This window comes from Drosophila willistoni, assembly GCF_018902025.1.
Source record: "Drosophila willistoni isolate 14030-0811.24 chromosome 2L unlocalized genomic scaffold, UCI_dwil_1.1 Seg168, whole genome shotgun sequence".
NCBI classification, from domain to species: domain Eukaryota; kingdom Metazoa; phylum Arthropoda; class Insecta; order Diptera; family Drosophilidae; genus Drosophila; species Drosophila willistoni.
In genome coordinates, this window is record NW_025814047.1 from 1,163,354 (window position 1) to 1,181,006 (window position 17,653).

A 17,653-nucleotide genomic window follows, 5' to 3' on the forward strand; every position below is an offset into this window, starting at 1 on the left:
TGTTTTTTGGCTCTGGTTTCGGTTCTGTTGGCCCCCGCGTCATTTTGTTTTTAGGCTGCCATTACACAACGCATTTGATGCTCTCAAAGGTCACATTATTTACCTTTTATATTCCCATTCGTGGGCAGTAGGTTAGACAGAAGCGGCAATAATGAAAAGGGAAGCGGGTTGTGGATATATAGCGAATAAGAGGGGTCCCCGCAAGGGATGGGGGCTAAAGATGGCTATAGGCTGCCTGATGGTTTTTGGCGCATCGCAATGTTTGCAACAAAATGTGTTATGTAGTTTTCTTGGCCAAGAGAAATTGGTTCCTTTTTCGGCCATTACCAATTTGTATTTTGCAATCATTGACCAAGTGAATGTAAATTCGTATGTTGGGTATATATTGCTGATCCAAATGATTGATGACAAAGATTTTTCTATGACAAAATGAGAAGTAAACTTTAGAGTTCCAAAAAGGACACTGAAATAAAATGAAGCATCTATAGTCAATTTAGATTTTGGATTTAAATTTTTGTTGCCTTCGCCTGATGCGACAATTGTCAAAACGTGAATGCATTGCAGGGTATAAAAAAACTATAACGCAGCAAAAGTTTGTCCTTTGCATGTTTTACTCGCAGTTGATATTGTTCTTGTTGCTTCGTTTCAATCAATTTGACAGGTGTTGAGCGACAGAGATAGATAGATAAAGCACCGAAAGAGAGAATGGGGAAAGGTGAAAAAAGTTGATAAAGTTTTTTTTGTATATTTTTGTTCCTGCTCCCCGAGAGAGATAGCAAGCGAGCGATGAAAGAAATCTTTTCACAACTCAACATATTCTTGCGTACGTGTTTTTGGTGATTTTTTTTTTGGAAAACTTTTTATAGATCGTTGGCCGAAAGAGATCCTTGTGGAAGTATCATTGCTCTGATTATCCTGCTGTTTAATACACCAACCGAATTCAATCAGACTTTACTCTTTCTCTTCTTTGGCCTTTTATTAACGCTTATCCCCAGTTATTTACTTTGTTACCTGTCCTGTATTGGATACTGGATGATTGCCATTTGCAGGACTTCAATACCCATTTCTTTCTTCCTTTTCTCTCTCTCTTTCTCTCTCTGTGTGTGTTCCTTTTGCTAGCTACTTTTTCTACTTCTTCGACGGGCTTGGTTTTCTCGTTTTCGTGGCATATAAAATTTAATATTTGCGCGTGTGCTTAACCCCAACGTACTACTTCACCCATCCCACCCACACTTTAACCAATTCAATGGGAGTGTGTGTGTGTGTGTGAGAAAGTGTGTTTGGGGGGCAGGAACGACTGGTGTGTGTGTGTGTCCTCGCCTCGTCGTGATTATTATGCCGTGTAATCTGCTTGATATAACAACGCGTTGACGTTTCGGGAAAGCAACAGCAAGTACTTTTAATACTTTCACCTTTTTCATCTGCCCCACCTTCGGCCCCCTTTACCCCCCTCATACGCCTTTGGGGATTTTGGAAAATATATGCAAACATATATATAAATATTTTAGTTTTTAATCTATTTTAATGGATATTTCGCGAACTTTTTCTTGTTGATGTTGTTGTTATTTCTTTGCTCTCGTACACTGCCATTTCATTTTTGGTATAATTTCTTCTGTTGCCGCAACCAAACACGAAAAAAAGAAAACACATTGTTACCCTAACTTGAATATTTTTCTAATCTTGGCCCAGCAAAACAGGCAAACAAATAGCGTTAAAAAGTATGCTATATTTTTACGCCATGTGCGGGTGGTGGTTGGGCAGCAAGGAATATTGTGTGAGTGTGAGTGTGTGTGTGTATGTGATTGCTCTCTGCAAACAGCTCACGTCGCATATTTATAGGCTGCCAGGCATAAAAAGCGATTTCAGACTAAAGTCGCTTGCCAAAAGATTTACAAAACAGTCCAAAAAAGAGAGAGTCTCTTGACGGGTTTTGCTTTCTGCTGTCGGTTTTTGGTTAATACCCCTTGAAATTTGCAAAAGATATGTGGCCATAAGTAGAGGGTATTTACAAGGGATATCCAGTTGGTCGACTCTTTGTCGACAATAAGACCAGAAATGTTGGCAAGGGCATTTACTTAGGCCTGTTCCAGTTCAAAGTTTGTTATCACTGGCTGCAGTTTGAATATTCAAATTAGTTTTTATTTGCCCTCTGTCCGGCATTGGCCAATACACACACACACCGACACAAATACATACTTGCATACATTTAGTAGTAGTTGAATATAAAAAAACCAAAAACAACAACAACAAAGTTTACTATAGAGAGATGAGACGACGAGACATTCATATCAAAAAGTATTTGCACAATTTGTTTAAATTTCATGCCACTCGGACGGAAATTCATATAAAATGTTCGGTAAAGAGATAGAGGACTAAAACTGGAAAAATAGGAAAGAAGAGCGGGTGGGTGGGAGAAGGGTTCGATGCTCTATGCAGCTGTCAAAGGCAGGCAGTCAGCCAGCCAGCCAGGCAAACAAACAGAAGACAAACGAGCGGGTTGAGCTTTGGTCAAGTGTAAATTGTTACAAAAGGACTGAACCAGAGTGATAAAGCTGGTGAGAGAAAAAATACAGAGCAAAGCCTTTAGATGGGGGAAGAGGAGGTGGGAATGATAGTAGTACATGATGCACCACATTTGAAATTCCATTAAAATTTGGTCACAAATTTTCCAGTTGCACTTGCAACAGAAAACAATTGGTGTGTACCCATTTTTAGATCGCGCTGGAAATGACAAAAGCAGCAACAGCCGACCCAGCAGACGAAAAACTCATTTCATTAACTTGCACAATCTGTTGCCTTGTATATTTGGTCATAAATATGTCTACCATTTTGTCTCCTACTCCTACTCCCACGCCCATTCCAGCTGCTGCTTATAACGACACCTTGAATCTCTCACAAACATACTACTTGGCCCCTTGAAAAGCGTTTTGCCCAGCCACTTTATCAAATTAATTACTTTTTCAACAACAAACAAGGGCGCCAAAAATGGGGAGAGCATGAGATGTTCAAAAAGCCAGATGGTGGGGGAGAAGTAAAGTGGTCAAAAAGTTGTGTTTACTTACATTTGCCTTGTTTTATTGCCATGACCATAAAATCCAGGGACCTCTTATACACACACACACACACACACATACACACTGGAAAAAGGATTAGCTACAGATAAACATATAAATGTTTAAAAACTAAAAACAAAAATTCTTCTTCTACAAAATAAGAATGAGTAATTGAGGCCAGTTTATGGCGATTCTTTTAGCTAAAGTTCAAATGTTATGCATGTCCAACTACTAGATGAAGCAATGTGCCAAAAGAGGGCAAGACAAAAAAAATCAATAATGTAAAAAAAAAGGGGCCGCAAAATACTCAAAACACGCTAATAAAGTAATTTTTGCCTGGGCCATGGAACTGTCTGTCTCTGTCAAATGACAAAATGTTTAACTGCAAAAGGTGTACAGGAAAAAAAAAAACTAAAGGTAACCAACACTAGCAACAACGACAACTGTCTCATTCTGTGACGAGGACACAACGCAGCCTGTAATTAAAAAGTATATATACATATGTACATGTAGGTAGAATCTAAAAAGGGCAAAGCCAACTCCTCTCATTCCGTGTCTCTAATATGAAACCGCAACGACGAACAAACAAGTCACACAGATAGTCACTCTTGTCCAACTGAGTTTGCAGTTTGGGCGGGGGCATGGGGTGGCCAACGGGTCGTATGTGTAATTTTATATATTGTCTGAGCGCTTACTTTTGATCTCGTTTTTCTGCTTCTCTTGAAAATCTGCTGACTTACATCTCTCTTTATATATCTATATATATGTATGTATATGTATTTCCATTTAGTATGGTTTGGTTCCATGTATTTTTTGTGGGCGTGGCCAAAAGTGCGTGCCCAACCGACCACACTCTTCATCACTTTCCTCACAAAGTAATTGAAAATGTAAATGGGCAAAAAAGAGAAAAAAACAAATGACACACAAAAGAAACAAAAAAAACCAACAAAGTGACGACTTTACAATATCCTGTTGCTCTTACCAAAGACTCCTTGGAAATTGCCAACGAATTGGAAAAGATTTTGCCTCTTGCTTAATAGTTTTATCACAAGTGATGGTAGTCCATCATATAAATATAGAAAAACATCTAAATTTTCCCTATATAGAGTCGCTCGATCTAACTTTATAATGCCAAATATGTAGGGACTAAGGATTATACAATAACTGACTGAATCACAGAATATTAGAGATAGAAAACCCAATTTGGATGCCAATCAATAGTACTTATATGCCCTTCTATTTGGATACAGGGTATGCGTAGAGTAAAGTTTTGCAGGATCAGAAGACCATGTCATACCTGGCCACACTTTGTGGCTAACCAAATGTATTTGTTTGCTTTTATTATTATTAATTGCTTATTGTTTTAATGCATCACTAACGACAACAACAATGGCAACGACATTAACAAGAGAAACAAAAACAAAAAAAGAAAAAAAAAACGCAAGCAAACAAAGTAAAACAAAAACTCTGTCAGCTGTTGCTATTGCGGTTTGGACTAATAAATTAAGTAATTAACTTTAACCGATTGTTGTTGTACCTCCCCAATCAAACCTCTTTTTATCCCTTTTTCTTTCTCACTCTCTCTCTCTCTCTCTCTCTTGCTCTCTGTGTGTATTTCTCCAACTTTTGCAATAAAATTTCCACGCATTTAGCTTATTGGCTTTTCCATGAAACAGAGATTAACATTAACACTATGTTGCACTTTCCGCCCATCTAATTTTCATCACACTATTTTCTCTCCATTTTCAATTTGCATTTTCCTCTGCAATGAAAATGCATGTATACATATTGAATTGAAAATCGAAAATCAGCATCAAATAAAAAGCAAATTTCAGGTGATTCTTATTTCAAATTGTTATTTGGTGGCTGAATTGGGCGGACATTTTGCCAAATTTGCAATAATTTTCCATGCATTTTCCGCTCATTTGTATTTGCCTTTTGTTGTACTCCTATCTGTGTGTGTGTGTGTGTGCGTGTGTGTGTGTCATTGTATTGGAAATGCGTGTAAATAAAACTAATGAATGTTGAACTTTCTAATGCAGCAACGCCAGCAGAATTTCAAATACCAAATGCAAAATTCAACAACAAAAGAGACAAATAATCAAAGTAATTATACTTGCAACTAAATTGGTCTTTAGGCATTTGCTTTGTCAATTTATAATTGAAATCGAGAGCAGAAAAAACTAACAGACATAAAAACCCAAAAGTAAAAGCTTTGGGTTAACTTTAGTTAATTCAGGGAAAAGAAAAAAGAAAGTAAGTGGACATAGAACTTCAATGAGAATGTTTAGCTATATGAGAAATTTATATCTGATTATAATCTCAATAAATCAATATTTCTTTCTTCAAAAAAGTCCTCAAATATAAACTTAAACATATTTTTTTAATTTTAGATCTTCAGAGATTAAATCCATTTCCTAACTAAAATGTAAATCTTGCAAGAAAAGTCTAAAAATTGTCAAACGGAACATATTACATACGATTTTTCATAGATTTCCATGCTCTACACCAGAGGTAGGCGCCCATAGCCCGTGCGGGCACTTTTGCTCGGCAATTGCTCGTGTGGCCGTCTGTGTGCATGCCGATGTGAGCACGAAGTACAAGTTGAGTGCATAAAAAAACAGCTAGTGTCGCACAGACTTTTGACGAAAGCAGTACTATGTCGCTTTGTTACGCAGCTACACGCAGAAAAATTAATGCTTCACTTTCTTACATGGCAACAACAAAAATATTTTGCCATTATTTATATTTTGTCCCAATAGGGTAAAAAGTATATTACAATATAAGCGAATCCACATTTTCGACAATGAAATTAATTAAAGATTCAATTCGAAATAGTCTTACTGATAGCTATTTAGAAGATCTCCTTCGTATAAAAAGTTATCCAAACAATATAGAAGTAAAGGAAATAGTTGAGTTTCTGAACAACAATTAGGTCGGAATTATTATTTTTCACTTGCAGTTTAATTTTTTTATTCGTTTCTTCACATACGATTCGCGCAGTGTAAAGCAGCTTACGTACACAAGCAAGCGCACGCATACATTGACAGTTTGAGCTGGCTCTCTTTGTGCCTACCCCTGCTCTACACTTGATTGCAAATTGTGATTTTCTCACTTGGCCCATCTCTTCCTTTATGTTTCACTCTCTTTGTGCTTCTCAATCTCTCTCGTAGTTGTAGTTGTAGTGTCGTCGCACTAGTTGTAGTGCGTTGAATCAGTGATGAGTAGTCGGAGGCACTTCCCCTTTTTGCCTCTTGATCGTTAAGCAGATGTTGCATTGCATCAGATGGCTTTGCTTTAGATCGCCTAGATGGAAGCTTCGTTGTGTGGAAAGGGTGGAGGGGGGTAAGAATAAGAATTCATCTCATTGCTATTTTGATTTCGAATCGCGAGAATCATTGTTGTGCTCAGTGTTTGTCATCGTTGCCATGCAGCTGTTTTATCTATCAGATACTTTTGCCCTGAGTCATCCAAACTGAACGAAAATGAATGCATTATGGCGAGCTAGCTGGCTGGCTGGCTGTTTTGAGTTTATTCGTTATCGTTTAGCAAAAATAAAGGTTTACTAACAAGACATAATCACCTTGACTTTCTCTCTCCCCCCTCTCTCTCTGTCTCTGTCGCCTCTTTCTCACATGTTATTTAGTTGAGGAAGTAATCATAATAAGCAGATAATTAGGGTATCTCACTCTTGTTTCTATAAATGGATTTCTCTCTCTCTTTCACAATCCAATTAGCCAGGCAATTGTTGCAATTTTATTGAACAAGACACGCAAAAAATAAACACACACACACACACACTAAAAACGACAAAAATTAATTTTTCCAAATGACTGGTCAAATATGATTTTCTTCTTTTTCCTTTAATAGGGTTCAATTATGGCAATATGATTGAATTCCATTTGACAACTCATTATGGCAAAGTAAACTGCAAATGGATTAACCAATTGAAATTTCAATTAAATTAAGATGCAAAACTCGAAAAATGTTCATTTGACATTGTGTCGGAATTGTCCCATTCATTCAATCTGAAAAACCAATGCAAATTGCAAAGGACCATCAGAGAAACATGTAAGGATGAACAACAGCAGGACAAATCAATGAAAATTTGATAGGAATAAAACGCATTAGTTCAGATTAAGTCTGGTTAAGTCTGGTTACCGTTTTACTCTTTTAGTCCATTAGTTAGGCCCATGACAAAAATGTGACACATGGACAACAATTTAGAAGGAGGAAGAAACAGGCAATGGCAATTCAAATTTATAAAAGACAGTAGAGACTTAGAATTTGAATTGTCTTTCATATTTTACTTTAGCATTAATCAGTTAAAGCTAAATTAATGCTTTTCTTTGCCCTATTTAGTATTGAGAAAATAATTAATGATTTACAAATTGAATGATTGTAATCAAATAACTTTTATGTTGATAGTTTATGTCGATTATAGTCGATAATTATTGATCCTCTGCTTGTTTTTAAGCTAATGCCACAATTTTTGCTATGATATGCCTTGACCTAAACGTGTTTTAGCCAAGATAAACGAAAAATTCTTTTTGACTCTTTTTGACTTCACTTCATAGTCATTTAATTCTTAAAATTATAATGATTTAAGACTGCTTCATATCATTTATATCTAAAATTAAGATAAATATGTTGTAAATGAGTCAAACTTACAAAAATTCGTAGGAGAACATTCGCTTGTAATTCTCAACTTGTTTAGGCGTTGAAAGAATTGTTTTTTATATTCCAATATTCTAAAGATGATTTAAATCAAATTAAACTCCAATTTTAAATAAATTTCTAAGCGCAGTATCTATGAAATTTATCCCATTTGAAATCAGAGCAGAATAGAACACTTCTATGCGGCTAATAAAAGCTTAATTTGGCAACTCTTTTGGCTAACAACATTGGCATGAGGCGCACTGGACATAACAACACATTGTACACTTTGACAGACGATCCATTAAAATGTTTTCATAAATTTTCACAGGTGCGTCTGAGTGTTTTTTGAAAATAAAAGGGGGGCCAGAAAACGACAGAGAAAGAGAGAGAGAGAGAAAGCTAACGATTGGATTGGGTTTGGTTCATATAAAACCCTTTTAAATTAAGCCAACAAACACACACAAATCGAATTCGAAACTCACCTCTTAGACCCCTCAATCGGTTGGTCCCTTTTGTTTGTCTCTCTTTCGTTCTCTCTCTATCTCTCTGTTTCTCTCGTACAATTTGACATATGTATGAGTCCATTTTGGATACCGAAACCGACAGCCGTTGCATATTGTGTGTGAGTGTGTGTGTGTGTGTGTGTGTTATTATTGGTGCTGGTGGTGGTTGTGTCCCTTACTATCCCCCACCCCATACCATTCCCCCCTCTTTTGTTTTTGGGGGTATATGTATATGCATATGGCGCTCTCATGGCCATTTATGCCAAAATTTAATTTATAATTATTGCAAGTTTAATTTATGATCATTGACAGGCTGCAATGCACACTGATACACTCACATACACACACACATACATGTACGCCAAGAGACACTGAGAGAACCACAGTCAAATATCATGGGCCTGTATGCCCCCTTTTTGAACACCCCACCCCCCACCATTTCTCTATCTCATTTTGGCTGAGATTCCCTTGCATTGTGTGGAAACTGCAACTGTTTCAAAAGTTTTCACTCACATACAGCATCTCCCTTCCTCCTTTCTATTGCCCACTCATTCGTTAGCTGTCTCTCTTTTACACATATTGACATTCGCCTTCCACTCCCACATTCGTTTCCACTAAGCTTGGGAATTGAAATCCTTTGAGGCCAGCGAAATTGTGGGTGGCTTGAGGGGGCAGGGGGAGGTGTTGTGAATGCGCGTTGAAAGTTGGCCAAAACGCCAGCAACAGCAAAACGCAATCCTGATGAGGTTTGTTGGCCAGTTGATGAAAGTTATAACCAAACAGGATTCGACTAGCATTCACTTTTGTTGTTCAGGATGCAAAGCAATCAACTAGTCTCTGATCCTAGCATCTGAAAATCTGTTCCTCTAACTTTCTTGTTTAAGGAAGTAACACATTTGAGGCAATTAAAGGAAGACTAAAGGAATACTTGATTTGATAATATTATCATCTAAAATTGATAAAGTAAAAGGCTTTAGGCCTTGAATGATACCATGTTATCATAAGGAGTGAATTGGTATTAGATAATGAGCATGAGATAATACAAGACACAATGATATACAGCTTAGATATCCATTTCGATTTAGTTATGTGTTGCAACTATTACGAAGTGATAAAGGATTGCCCTTGGATGGCTTAGCCCTTTGAAAGAGTTTATTTTTAGCAAGAATTGCTATCAAATCAAAGAAATATAATGTGAAAATTAAGAAACAAAAACCTTATGAAGTTCTATCCCCATCGATAGTACTAAAATCTTATGTTTCCAAGACTTTAAAGTCTAGTACAGCTTTAGTTTAAAAGATAGTTAGTTAGTTACTCTTCTATACTTGACTTAAACAGGTTTTTATTGTGAAAAATTCTCAGGTAATCCAACTTTGTATCTTTGGAGTTCTTCAGTTCTAGGGAAACGGATTAACAGTTGACCAATGTGTTTGGCTTTATCCAAAATCCATTTAAAATCTAGATTTAATACTGTTTGGTTATATAAGAGCGGTAATTTATGATATTCTCAAAATATTCTCTATGATTTAAGTCCTTTGCAAGCTCATTAATGAGTTTCATATTTAAGCTCCTAAAGATTCCTGAAACTCTTACTGCCTTTCGCTTACTTGACCTATCGACTAACCTAGTCAATCCAATCATGCTTTAATGCTTTCTTCTTTCCTTCTTACTTGCTTTCTTTTGCCTAGTCTCATTTCATCTGGGTTTTTCTCGCTCCCTTCTGGTTCTTGTCATTGGCAATTAAAAATCAAATTCGCTTCGCTTTAACGCCATGCCAAATGACATTTTCTTTTTTGGTTTTTGCGTCCTTTACGATTTTTCCTCCTTGGCCTGTCATAATTTCGTTAAATATCGCAACAAGCTCCTCCTGAAGAGGCAAATGGAGTGGCAGAATCGAATACTTACTTGGCTGGCTGGCAGGAGGCTTCAGCTAGTTTTGTGTCACACAAATATCCAATGACATGCCCCATGCCCCCGCCTGCTCCTCTCGCCTCACGGACAACAACAACTGGGTGAAGCAACATCACCACCCTGTGTTGTCTGCTCTACTCCTGCTTCTGCTGCACATTCTCTTGGCTTCATTTGGATTTTTTGGCTTCTGTGCCAAAAAAAAAAAAAGGAGGAAAAAACACGAGTAGAAAGAGAAGAACTAAAAAGAAATGAAGCCAAAGCGCAGACAAAATCATGTTGGGGTACTTATAATGGTTAGGCGTATTGTGGGCGTTATAGATGGTAGGCGTGGTCGTTTTGCTAATTTCATTGACTCCCTTCCGCCCGCGAATCCCACCCACTCGCTCTCTTGTCTGTCTGTTCTTCTTTTTTTTTTGGGCTGTCTGCCAAGTTGTTTTAAAGTAACTTTCAATTATGAGCGCGAAGTGGTCTCAAGCCAAAAGGAAAACTAGGCAAATCGATCACAAGAAAATGAAATTGCCACAAAATGTTGTAACAATTAAAACGTGTGGAAATTTCTTGGAGTTTGATGCGGCACGTCGTTGCCTCTCTGACATGGATGGCAAGTTTCGCTTTTCAATTATTTTAAGTGCCCGGGCAACAAGTATGAATTTTATGATAAAACAGGGACGGAGTGGAGAGTGGGATGGGGAGTTGAAGACGATGTCGGTACAGTTGTGCTTGGACTAACTAACTGACTAAAGAAAACCAGCCCCTTTTGGAGTTTTGTTTTATTTCTTTCTGATGTTTCTTCTTTACTTGCTTTCTATACATTTTTTTTTGTGTCATACCAACATACACTGGGACACACACACACACACACACATACAACTACCAAGAATAGTCACATATATCATTGTCAAGTCTCTTTCTCTATGCAAGGGGCACCCCAATCTCTATATTCTTTGCTCAAATATCATTCCCTTGACGTGGCGCGTGGGTGTGAGGAGGGGCAATCTTTTTGGCTTGTCAAATGCGCATTTCCTGCTTAGAGCCAGCCAGAGTCCTTGTCGCTACCATATGTGTGTGTGTGTGTGTAAAGGGGCGAAGGCGGGGGCCTTGTCTCCAGCGCAATCAATATGGCGACGTTGGGGTAATAGCTGCAGGATTTACGCGCTCGTGCGGTATTCCGAGGCTTACCCGAGCCTTGGTCCGTGGTCCTGAATCCTGGCACTGGCACTGGCACTGGCACTGCTCCTGCTCTTGTTCCTTGCCGCCGTCAAGTCGTCATCGTCGGCAGTTACCTTTAAACTTTTTTATTGATATTTTATGTATGTAGTCAGTCCTTTATCCCTCTCCCCTTCTCTCTCTCTCTCTCTCTTTCTTTCTTATAGATTGAATAGAGGGTTGGGCATGTATGTTTGCCCTTTTATGAAAGCTGCTGTAATGATTTGTTTTATGAACTCATATAGCCATGCAGCCCTCTCTCCCCTCCTCTAGCCGTCTAACCTCTAGATCTAAAATCCACCCCTGGTTTGGCGCTAAAAAGTATGCTACTAAAATGTTAGCTAGTCTTTCAATGTTGACCGAAAACCTTATTGAGACTTTTACGAGGTCACTTTAACGAAAATGCACAATTTGGAATATAATTAAGAGAAAGAAGAACTGAAAATCATTAATCTTTAGTTTAAAGTGCTTGGAAAAATCTCCATCAATTTAAGCAATTTATTCATGACCATTTTTTCTTTTGCACTTGTGTGGTAGTTTGCCTTTTTCACACCTCAAATCAAGATAGAGAGGGAGAGAGAGAGGGAGAGAGAGAGCGCGAGGTGGCACATGCATGCAAATGATTTACGACCAAGAAGAGGTAGAGCACAAAAAAAGCAAACCAAAAGGGAACGGGGGGAAGGTGAAGAGTAGAGTCATTGCCGAAACCTTCATGGACAATGGCGGTTATGGCACTAAACTTCAATTAGCCCAACGAGTCCATGACTTTTAATCAGTGTACTTTATGCCACGCTCACACACACAGACACACACACACACACGCACACGAGGACATTCGCACACGTACACGCAAATGGAAAATGCGTGAGCTGCTGCACAAACACAAAACAATAAATTAAACCAACAAGCAATTACAATAACACAAAACACCGCGACGATGGCCACAAAAGTTGCTTAGTTCGCGCATTCACAAAAGCGCCAACAAACCAGGACCAAACAAAATTTTGACAAAAGCAAGGCGGGCGGGTCGGAGACGGCGGAGGCAGTGAGGCAACCAAATGACATAAACGAATAACTAGTCTAGCCATAAGAACTATGGGCGAAAATTGTCAATTGACAGCTAAAGACTTTAAAATTTTTCGAAACTTTCAAAGAGAGTAAAATAGAAGTAAGAAATTATTGAAATCCCCTACTAAATCTTTGCATCATTTGTCAAATAGCAAAATGGAAATAGCTGATTCTTTAAAGATGTTCTTCAGATTTGTATGTATATTGTCTTTAGATGTGGAAAAAGTTCATATACATATATAAAAAGACAGAAAGAAAAACATAATTTACATGCATTTTGTTTTAACTTCTTTCAAGTTCTTTAATGGTTAAAGTAGAACAAAATCTTTGCCAAATTTCCCAAGACAAGAACATCAAATAGCAAATATTTTTGCATAACACACATACAAAATTTCTATAATTGAAAATTCAATAAACTTTTGTTAATAACTTTATACGTTTACTCTTTTATGCACATGAGTTTAGCATCCATAAAACGATAAAAACATTTTGTTACGCTTTTCCTAAAACAACACATGGGCAAAATATTGCAAAAAAATGAACCTAAAATTACAAAACTACCCAAATTACATTGAAAGTCAACCAAAAAAAAGGCAAATTAGTCAAAAGAAGTGAAATAAAAAAAATATATACATTTATGTATAACTATTTATGAAAGATTTTACCTATTTATGACTTACTAAAATGTTCAATAGTTTAATAATTTACACACCACATTTAGAATCGATAGAGATAAACAAGTCTAAAACAGCTGATTTCCTTTTAATAATATAATCCAAAATCAAGGGAAAATATTTCTTAATATATATAGAACATTTTAGTTATTTAACGACATAAAACTGTAGAGTTTTTGCCCACAGTGCACAGGTAAAGCAAAGCAAATGAACAAATTTTGCATGAAATTTGACAGATTGATGAAAAGTTTTGCTCTCAATTAGCTAGTTAAACACAAGTTACTAATAATAATTAGAGTTTCAATTGCGCAAAAATCTTGCAACACTGTGACCAGTCTGTGACATGGATGAGTGTGGCAAAGATTTATTGGCTTGCCTTATAAGTTGAGAAAATGGGAGAGAAAGAGAGACGACAGTGACGAGGACATGGACTTGAACACAAACACAAACATAGACGTCGACGAGGACATTGGCAAAGGCGACGACTATGACGTGGACGGGGACGGGGACAAGGACGGTGATGGGGACGGGGACGGGGACCGACGAGGACGACAACGAGGACAACGACGAGGACAAGGTGCTTTGGCATTGATCGTCTAGTCGAGTCGACACTCTACTCCCCATTAGAACAACAAATAAATTGCAAATTTGTTGCTTTTTTGCCCTCAGCTCCCAGTCTCATTCAAGCGCTCCTCTCTCTCTGTCTCTCTCTATGTCTCTATCTCTCTCTCCTTACCCAAACCAGTCCATAATGATGCTTCTGAAAGAAGCTTTGCCTGCCCACAAAAGTAGACTATGAAAAAAGTGTCAAGAGATTTATGTGTGGAGGGAATGCAGCCATGGCGATAATAAGCTGTTCCATCTGTGTGAGTGTGTGTGTGCGTGTGTGTGTGTGAGTATCCTGCCATCTCATTGCTGGGTAAGAGGTGACAGCAAATAAGACAGTTGAAAATGGAGTAGGTGTTGGATATGCCAAGCAATGTGTTGCGTATTAGCTTCAAATCTTTGCGCCCTAAAATGCCACACAAATTAGCGAGTGCGAGAGAGAGAGAGAAAGAGCGAGACAGAAAGTCAATCTGTTGATTTAGACCACTTGAATTGTGAATTGTGATGTAAGGAATTTTGTAATCAATGCATTCTTTTGTTTTCTCTTTGTTTTTTTTTGATTCAAGGTGTCGGCTGGTCAGCATCTGCATCTTAGTAGCGACATGAAGAGCAATGTTTCCGTAGCTGCCCAGCAAGGTGTGTTCTTTAGCCAACAACAGGCTCAACAGGCCCAACAGCAGCAGCAGCAGCAATCGCAACAGCAGCCGGGTGGCGGCAATAATGGTCCCAATCCTCAGCAGCAACAACAACAGCCAGGTGGCAATGTTGGTGGTCCGAATACGGGACAGCAACAACAGCAGCAGCAACCAAATCAAAATATGAACAATTCAAATGGTAAACCAAAACCTCTTAATATTGATTACCTCTTTGCAATCGTCTAATCTTTGCGTCTTTTTGGTTCTTTTCTTCAGTACCCTCCGATGGCTTCTCGCTTAATCAAAGCCAAAGCATGAATTTCTCCCAGCAGCAGCAACAGGCGGCAGCGGCAGCAGCAGCAGCAGCGGCCGCCCAACAGCAGCAGCAGCAACAACAACAACAACAACAACAGCAGCAGCAGCAGGTGCCTCCAAATATGCGACAGCGTCAGACGCAGGCTCAGGCGGCGGCAGCTGCAGCGGCGGCAGCAGCGGCGCAGGCGCAGGCAGCGGCCAATGCGAATGGACCAAATGGTCCGCTCATGCAACAAGGCGGTCCTGGTGTAGGAGTTGGTGTCGGCGTTGGTGTGGGCGTGGGCGTGGGCGTCGGAGCTGGTGGAGTTGGCGGTGTCAGCGGCGGAGTGCCCAACAATGGTGCAATGAATCAATTGGGTGGACCTATGGGCGGCATGCCGGGCATGCAAATGGGCGGCGGTCCAATGAATCCCATGCAAATGAATCCCAATGCGGGAGCTCCCAATGCCCAGATGATGATGGGCGGTCCGGGTGGACCCAACCAGGCCAAGTTCTTGCAGCAGCAGCAGATGATGCGTGCCCAGGCAATGCAACAGCAGCAGCAGCAACAGCACATGACCGGAGCCCGTCCACCGCCGCCGGAGTACAACAAGGCGCAGTTGATGCAGGCCCAGATGATGCAGCAGACGGTGGGCGGAGGCGTTGGCGGAGTCGGTGGCGTCGGAGGCGCCGGAGGGCCCGGCGGCAATGGTGTCGGCGGTGTGGGTGTAGGCGGCGGTGGTCGGTTCCCCAACAGTGCTGCCCAGGCGGCGGCCATGCGACGCATGACGCAACAACCGATACCACCATCGGGTCCCATGATGCGGCCACAGCATGCAGCGGCTGCCATGTATATGCAGCAACATGGCGGAGGCGCTGGTGGCCCAGGACCCCGTGGCGGCATGGGTCCTTACGGCGGCGGCGGAGGTGGTGGCGGTGCAGGTGTTCCCGGTCCAATGGGTGGACCACAACAGCGACCGCCGAATGTCCAAGTAACGCCCGACGGCATGCCCATGGGTTCGCAACAGGAATGGCGTCACATGATGATGACACAACAGCAGCAACAAATGGGCTTTGGTGGTGGACCAGGAGCCGGTCCAGGCGGACCAATGCGCCAGGGACCCGGTGGATTCAATGGCGGTAAGTTGGCCCGTAAGAAAACACAAAGAACAATTTCTAATATTTTTAATTTTTAGGTAACTTTATGCCCAATGGTGGAGCACCCAATGGCGGGGCACCAAATGGCGGCAATGGTGGCATGATGGCTGGGCCCAATGTGCCACAAATGCAATTGACTCCGGCGCAAATGCAGCAGCAATTGATGCGACAACAACAACAACAGCAGCAGCAACATCAAATGGTTCCTGGTGGTGGTAACAACATGCAACAGATGCAGCAATTACTCCAACAGCAGCAGCAGCAGCAGCAGCAACAACAGCCACAAACTGGAGGCGGTGGCAACATGATGACCGCCAGCCAAATGCAAATGTCCAGCATGCACATGTCACAGACACAACAACAGCAGATCACCATGCAACAGCAGCAACAATTTGTCCAAAGCACCACAACAACAACACATCAGCAACAGCAGCAGCAGCAGCAACTACTCCAGATGAGTTCAGCTGGCAACAATAATGGAGCCGGCGGCGGTGGAGTTGGAGTAGCCTCGACCACAATTGCCAGTGCCAGCTCCATAAGTCAGACCATCAATTCGGTGGTGGCCAACTCCAACGATTTGTGCCTCGAACTTTTGGGCAACATTCCCGTGGATGCCAATTTCTCTACACAAGATCTAATCAATTCGCTGGACACGGACAACTTCAATCTGCAGGACTTTAATATACCGTAGATCACTAACGATAACTGATCAAAAGATCACTGATCAAAGATAACTGATCCTCACCTGATTGCAGTCAGTTTTGGGAACACTGTGTATTAGGCCCTTGGCTGTCTCAGTTTGTTTTAGGTTTCTTTTTTTTTAAGATTTTGTTGCCTGTTGTTGTTATTAAGAAAAAAACACTTTACCCCTGCCCCCTGCCCGCCCGCACTCGAAGTTAATTTGTTTGTTATTTGTGCGTGAATTTTTTTGTATGCATAAGTTTTAAGTTCGTTTTTCATTGTACTCTAAAAAAAAATTTCGAAATTTTCCTCGGGCTTGTATTGTATATGTAAATCATCGCCACTAACTATAACTACAGAATTGCGGCAATAACAAAACTGTTACCAATGTCAATCCAATGGCCATCTTTAACTTTAATCTCTAAAATTATGGTTTGAAATTCTATTTTCGAGCTTTAATTGATTCCTTTGTGAGATGTTTAATGTTAACTTCCTTCACTTGCTGTCCTTTTATGACTTTTGCACTCAATTTTGAAAGCAACAGTAATCTAAAAAACTTCATAACGCTTACCAACACTAAAATGTACGGTATTAGTTTAGTGTGCAACAGTTTAAATCAATTCAACAATTCCTTATCATTACCTAAACATTGGTAACAGTTCAATTTGCTTGGCATCGTCTGTACATTGTATTAATATAATCGATAAACCACTTAAAGCTGTCCACGGTCCAAGCTGGGGCAATGTCCACGTGGGCGTGGCAGCATTAAAAGACATTCCATTTCGAATACGCGAATCAATTGAGAGACATTGAGACGGAAAAAGAGAAAAAATGAAAGTATTTGCAAGTACTTTAAATGAGAGATCTAATTAAATTTATTTACTAAACCAAAATAGCCAATCCAACTTAAGCACTTGTACTTAAAGCAAAAATATTTGGCCACGCCCAGTGCATTGCTCGTACCGCCCTCCCCGCCCAAACACAAACCACACAAAAAGAGAAAGAAAAAATATTTCATTGTTTTTTTTTTTTTTTATTGCAAAATGAGAGAAATTCGTTTAAAAATAGAGCAAAGAACCAACAAACAAATTTTTTAAAATACAAACGAAAAAAAAAACACAAAATAGTTGTACATTTTATATTGTATTTAATTTTATTTAAAACATTTTTTGTAAAAACAAAAAGGAGAAACATAAAAAAATTTA

At 39.7% G+C, this 17,653-nt stretch overlaps 1 protein-coding gene across 2 annotated transcripts in view; it reads left to right on the forward strand.

Annotated features, from left to right (window-relative positions):
- Window positions 1-17,445, forward strand: part of LOC6643228 (neurogenic protein mastermind) — a 106,781-nt gene extending 89,336 nt beyond the window's left edge. For both annotated transcript variants that reach the window (XM_047009715.1, XM_047009716.1), the window contains 3 exons: window positions 14,247-14,514; window positions 14,592-15,749; window positions 15,806-17,445. In XM_047009715.1, the coding sequence (XP_046865671.1) occupies window positions 14,247-14,514; window positions 14,592-15,749; window positions 15,806-16,458 (2,079 nt within the window). In that variant the 3' untranslated portion in view covers window positions 16,459-17,445. The remainder of the gene's footprint in view (window positions 1-14,246; window positions 14,515-14,591; window positions 15,750-15,805) is intronic.
- Window positions 17,446-17,653: the final 208 nt, after the last annotated feature.